Source organism: Elephantulus edwardii, unplaced genomic scaffold, assembly GCF_000299155.1.
Source record: "Elephantulus edwardii isolate Elephantulus edwardi_28Jun2011 unplaced genomic scaffold, EleEdw1.0 scaffold00009, whole genome shotgun sequence".
In the NCBI taxonomy this organism is placed as follows: domain Eukaryota; kingdom Metazoa; phylum Chordata; class Mammalia; order Macroscelidea; family Macroscelididae; genus Elephantulus; species Elephantulus edwardii.
In genome coordinates, this window is record NW_006399759.1 from 5,591,622 (window position 1) to 5,597,477 (window position 5,856).

At 46.1% G+C, this 5,856-nt stretch overlaps 1 protein-coding gene and 1 pseudogene across 1 annotated transcript in view; one reads left to right on the plus strand and one right to left on the minus strand.

Annotated features, from left to right (window-relative positions):
* Positions 1–1,644: 1,644 nt before the first annotated feature.
* On the plus strand, positions 1,645–2,136 carry LOC102857457 (annotated as a pseudogene).
* Positions 2,137–2,902: 766 nt separating this feature from the next.
* Positions 2,903–5,856, minus strand: part of GCKR (glucokinase (hexokinase 4) regulator) — a 48,108-nt gene continuing 45,154 nt past the window's right edge. Inside the window, 1 exon segment of the mRNA XM_006880692.1 lies at positions 2,903–3,004. Coding sequence (XP_006880754.1) covers positions 2,903–3,004 — 102 coding nt within the window.

Genomic DNA, 5,856 nt, shown 5'->3' on the forward strand with positions numbered 1-5,856 from the left:
AATAGGGAAACTGAATGTAATAGTAACAGTTGATGTCAGAACCTTACAGCAGATCAGACATTTGGCACACTGTAGACTTCCCCCTTCTTGTTATTGGCCTGCTACTAATCTTCAGAATGAATTACAAATGCAGGAAGGAACTCAGAGCTGACCCTCCAGCGGGATTTCAGAGGCAGGGAATCAAGTAGGAGACAGTCCATTTTTTTCTATATAATTTTGGTTTGGCATAGCAGCTCATTGCCATGGGGCACCATGTGCGTGTGATATTGTATTTTGTTGCTAATACCTAAACATCACATGCAACTATAAAACAATTAAACTCATTTCTTGCCTTCATACACACCAAGTCTTATACTTGGCAAATAAATCAACCTGGCCTCTAGTGTGCTTCTCACCAGCCTTGAGGAAACCTCCCCCGACACCATAATCAGTTCACATGTGGGAGGAAGGCAGCTGCACACGTCCACATCCGCAGCAGAATCAAGGGGAGCTCTGTTTTCATAGGTGTCTTCTCAGCCTGGACCCCCTACGCATGAGGCCTAGATATAAGACGCATTTACTCAACCATGACACAAGGAAGAGATTTGCAGATAAGAAAAAGCCAATAACCTTTACAGGATTCGTTCATAACGTCACTCATCCTGAGTTGTAGGGTTTGGAAGAAGTATTTGTTGAGATTAGGAGACAAAGGATATCGCTCAGAAGACTCTGGGGTTTCGGGATAAGGAAAAGGAGTTGGTTCATTAAAAAAGCCACATAAACAAGCAGAAGAGGAAAGCATAACTCACAGATAGAGAGGGAGCTTGCTGTGTATCTTTGAGTTGGAACCGACCCATCGACACATCACTGACCCTCGAGCAGGTTTTCAGAGGCCGTAAATTGAACAGGAGGAGATTGCCCATCCATATCTCCTGGAGCAGCTAGTGGATTCAAACTTGTGTGCCTTTGGTATTGCAGCACAATTTCTTACCACTAGGACATCAATGGAGTACATTAATGACTAAAACTGATTTCTTAGCAATCACCCTCCTGCCAAAAGGTTTCCATAGTTTCCTAACATTAAGTCCAGAGGAGGTTCTTGAGAGTCTATTTCATGAACACCAGGGGGAGCCAGCTGTCCACGATCAGAGCTACTCGCCACCTCCCTGAGAAGTTGACACAGAGCTGGGATGAGAAGAGGGTGTCTTTGATTTGTCAAAACATGTAACAGCTGAGGTCTAAAATCCTCAGACTGGAGTTTCTATTCTTGGTTGCATTTTACCAACAAAGAATGTTCAGCACCCATGAGTTCTAAATCTTCCTTTTTGACATAATGCAACCCTCATTTCATGATCTAATGTGTGAATGTACCATTCCTGTCGCGTCTCATCAAAATTGCCGTTCTCAGGGAGCCAAACGTTGGAGGAGGGAGCTCTGGTGGCCTAGTGGATAAGGAGTTGGGCGGCCAAATTAAAGACAGTTCAAATCCACCAGCTCCTCCATAGGAGAAAGATAGGGAATCTCCTCCTGTGCAATTTATAGCCTCTGAAAACCTGCTGGAGGGTCAGCTATGAGTTGATTCCAATTTAATGACACATAAAAACACCAATTATGGGTCCGTGGTCCCGGCGGCAGCGTCTCCGTGAGGAGGCGCGCGGGGGAGCCATGACGTCAGCGTCCACCGAGGTCGGAGAGATCTTCTCGGCGGCCGGCGGCGCCTCCACGAAGCTCGGGGAGCTGACGATGCAGCTGCATCCCGTGGCCAACTCTTCGCCGGCGAGTGTGAAGTGGACGGAGACGGAAATAGAGATGCTGAGGGCTGCTGTGAAGCGATTTGGGGACGATCTTAATCACATCAGCTGTGTCATCAAGGAACAGACGGTGGCTCAGATAAAGGCCACTGTGAAACGAAAAGTGTATGAAGACTCTTCCAGCCGAATCACCTAAGAAAGGGCCCAAGAAAGTGGCATCTGGTGTTCTGTCGCCTCCTCCAGCAGCTCCATTGTCCCTGAGGCCGGAGGTCCCCCTGTAAAGAAGCAGAAAGCTGATGTGACACTCAGTGCTCTGAACGACTCTGATGCCAACAGTGACCTAGTGGATATTGAAGGGCTGGGAGAAACTCCTCCAGCCAAGAAACTCAACTTCGACCAGGCCTGACCTTGGATTCTGGACTTCTCATGACCTCCGCTGACCCTCCTCTACTCTCCCATTGAGACTTGCACCTCTAACCCCTCTTACTGTTCATCCTGGACCTGTATAGTTTACCTGGGACTCTACTGAGGCCTACACAAGATCAAAGGACTGCTGGGGCTGGGAAGGTCCACCGTGCTGCCCCCCTGTGTAGGCATCTGCCTCTACCCCCTTTGACCTCCACCTAATGGACATTTTTTATACTGAAAATAAAGACTTTTCTCTCAAAAAAAAAAAACACACCAACTATGTTGAAGACACTGCTCTCCTGTCCTAAATTATCAGCAGTTCAACCGTTCTTTGCTTGTGTGATTCAGGGAGTGGGGGTGTGGTGTACATATTTGTGCTCATGCACGTATGTCAGGAGTTGGAGGATTTAGTGATTCTGGGCTAAGCATCAAGGTTTGTGTCAGTAGATTGCATGTGTAAGAAACAAAGAAAAAAAAGCCTTCAACCTGGGCCATCTTGCTGTGTTCCACCTCTAACATACTGACCTAAGTTTGGGAAGGTAACTGTCCAAAACAAGATATTTTATTTTCTTTCCAGAATGAGACTACTCCAGGGAGAATGGAGACCAGTGGGTAAGGGGCAGTAGAGAATCTTCCTGCCCACACTGGATTACCCACTGGAGACCAGGCTTCTTTCCCATTGCTTGTACTGGTGGTGCCTCAGGCCGCCATGGGTAGGCAGGTGCCAGAAGTCCAGAAGGGAAGGTTCCCTGCAGCCCATTTTCTCAGGTCTCCAGGGTTTCTGCAGTACACTTCCGACCTGGGCCAGCGAGGGCGCTCCTGACAGCCTAACAGACAAAAGGCGCTGCAACCGGGTGTGCCTGAGCCTCCGGGATGGAGCGCGGAGCAGGAGGCACAGCAGTGCTGCAGGGATCACCTGTGAGGGAGAAGCAGGGGGAAACGAAGGGTGAGAGAGCAAAGCCATCTGAGGAAAGTTTCAGGAGAAACAGGAGCTTTGAGTATGGGAGTCACAAGCTAATAAAGAGGACACAATAATAAGATGAAGTGCACTGAGATAACACAGACACACAAAGTAGTAGTAATGAGGTGGATCAAGAACACAGAGAAGTCTTCATTCTGACCCAGAAAACGCCTATTCATCCTTCAAGATCCAGCCAAGAGTTCCTCTCTCTCTTTTGTCTGATGCCAACCCCAGATAGAACTGAAGACCCTCCTTTGTGCCCCTATTGACTGTGCAAAGGCGTTTGACTGTGTGGATCACAAAAAATTGTGGCTAACAATGAGAATACCAGAACACTGATTGTGTTTTGCTTATGCAGAACCTATATTTGGACTAAGAGGCAGTCATCAGAACAGAGCAGAGAAACACTGCATAGTTAAAAATCAGGAAAGGTGTATGCCAGGGATGCATCCTATTTCCATACCTTTTCAATCTATATGCAGAATAGCTTATCCAGGAAGCTGTACTTTATGAGGAGGAATGTGGCATCAGGTTTGGAGGAAGATTCATCAACAATCTGCATTATACAGCTGACTCAACCCTGCTTGCTGAAAATGAGGAGGACCTGAGGCATGTACTGCAGAAGATCAAAGACTGCAGCCTTCGATATGGATTGAAGCTCAACATCAAGAAAACAAAGACTCTCATCACTGGGCCAATTGGCAGCATGATTATAGAGTATAGAAAAGAGATTGAGATTGTTAACAGCTTTAGCTTGCTTGACTCAACAATTAACATTCTTGAAACCAGCAGCCAGGAAATTAAAAGATTAATTGCTTTGGGAGAATCTGCTATTAGGGATCTCTCCAGAGTACTGAAGAGCAAAGATCATTCTAGAGACAAAAGTGTACCTGATCCAGCCCATAGTCTTTGCAATTACTTGTTAAACATCAGAGAGCTGGACAATGATAAAAAAATGAGTGAGAATTAATGTCTTTGAGTTGTGGTGCTGGAGAAGAGTACTGAACAACCATGGACTGCTATGAGAACAAACAGGTCTGTCCTTGAGAGGGTGAAACCAAGCTGCTCTTTGGAGGCAAGGATTTTGAAACTTTGTATAACATACTTTGGGCATGTTGTCAGGAAGGACCAGTCCTTGGAGAAGAACATCATGCTTGGAAGGATGGAGGAACAGTGAAAGAGAGGAAGACCCTGGAGGAGATGGATTAACTCAGTAATTGGGGTAATTGGGTGGAGGGGGGTGTCACAGACAATGAATTTGGCTCAAGATAGAGCAGGGTTCAGAGCTGTTATACATAGGGTTGCTACGAGTCCCAAGTGATTTGACAGTACATACCAACAATAACAAGCTCCTCATTCACATGTCTTTGACTGTCCTTGTCAAACCATGGCTTCTTCCCTCACCTACAATGAGAGTTCCCTGGGACAAGACAAACTCTGTGAACTCACTGCCAAGCAAATTTCCTGGCATACTGAAGGTACCCAATAAGCATTTGTTGATATGAGGAGTGCGGGTCAGTGAGTTATTTAATATGGCCTTTTTACTCACACACAAGGAGCTCTGGTGGTGCTGTGGTTAAGCTCTTGGATGTTAATTGAAAAGTTGATAGTGTAAACCTACCAGCCACTCCATACGAGAAAGATAAGGCAGTCTGTTTCCATCAAAGTTTATAGCCTTGAAAACCCAGTGAGGAAGCTCTACTGTGTCCTCTAGGGTTGCTGTGAGTCATTGGGTTTGTCTGGATTTTGTTTGTTTGTTTGTTTGTTTGTTTGTTCATGTGTGAGTTTTTTGACCCTCACAAAGTGATTGGATACGATCATGCACATAGGCCCACCTAAGGGATTGGACAACTTGCTAGCAATGCAAATAAGGAGCATGGAAACTCTCAGAAGACCAGGCAAAAATATACCACCACAGACCTCTAACAAGAAGTTTTTGTTATTTTTGAAATCCTGTTAGACTTTAAAAGATGGCCAATTCTGGAACAGCAAGGAGAGGACCCCACTACCACCAAAAAGAGGGGAGAGGGCTTTCTGCCCCAAAGAGCAAGGATGTTCGAGTGGGTAGGCCTACTACACACCGAGCCAGAGAGCTGAGTGCCTTCACACAGTAAGCTTAATGGTGGCACGCGACACCTTCGATCACTTGCCAGCAGAGATAAAGAGCCCTGTAACACTTGACTGAGCAGACCAGAGGCAGGGTCAAAGGGTCCAAAGGCAGAGGGAGAGGTCTTCCCACAGCCACAGCCAAAAAAGCTGTCCTGACTGAAGAACTGAGTCCTTGGTCATCCCTGCTCCTGAATCGGATCTATTCCTTCCCTAATGAACCACACAACTCTAAGTAGACTTTGTGAACTCTGTGGATGTTCAGTGAGTTATTGAGGGTTGGGAGGGAGAGTTCTGAGGGGAGGGGTAGTTCTTGAGGTTAGACAAGATGGAGTGGTAACAGCAGTTTAGAAAAGTGGGACATCCTTAACCTTCACTCCATGCTATTGTTGTTGTTAGATGCTGTCAAGTAGGAAATGACTCATAGGTGACCCTCCAGAGTGTTTTCAGAGGCTGTAAAGCACAGAGAAGACTGTTCTTCTTTCTCCCATGGAGCAGCAGGTGGATTCAAACCATCTACCTTTGGGTTGGCAGCACAACTCCTTACCACTAAATCAGCAGTTCTTTCTAGGAAACAGCTTTGTGCTGATCCCCAGGGTAGAAAAAAAAATAATTCATTTAGGCAGAGTCATGAATTAAATGTTGTTGTTG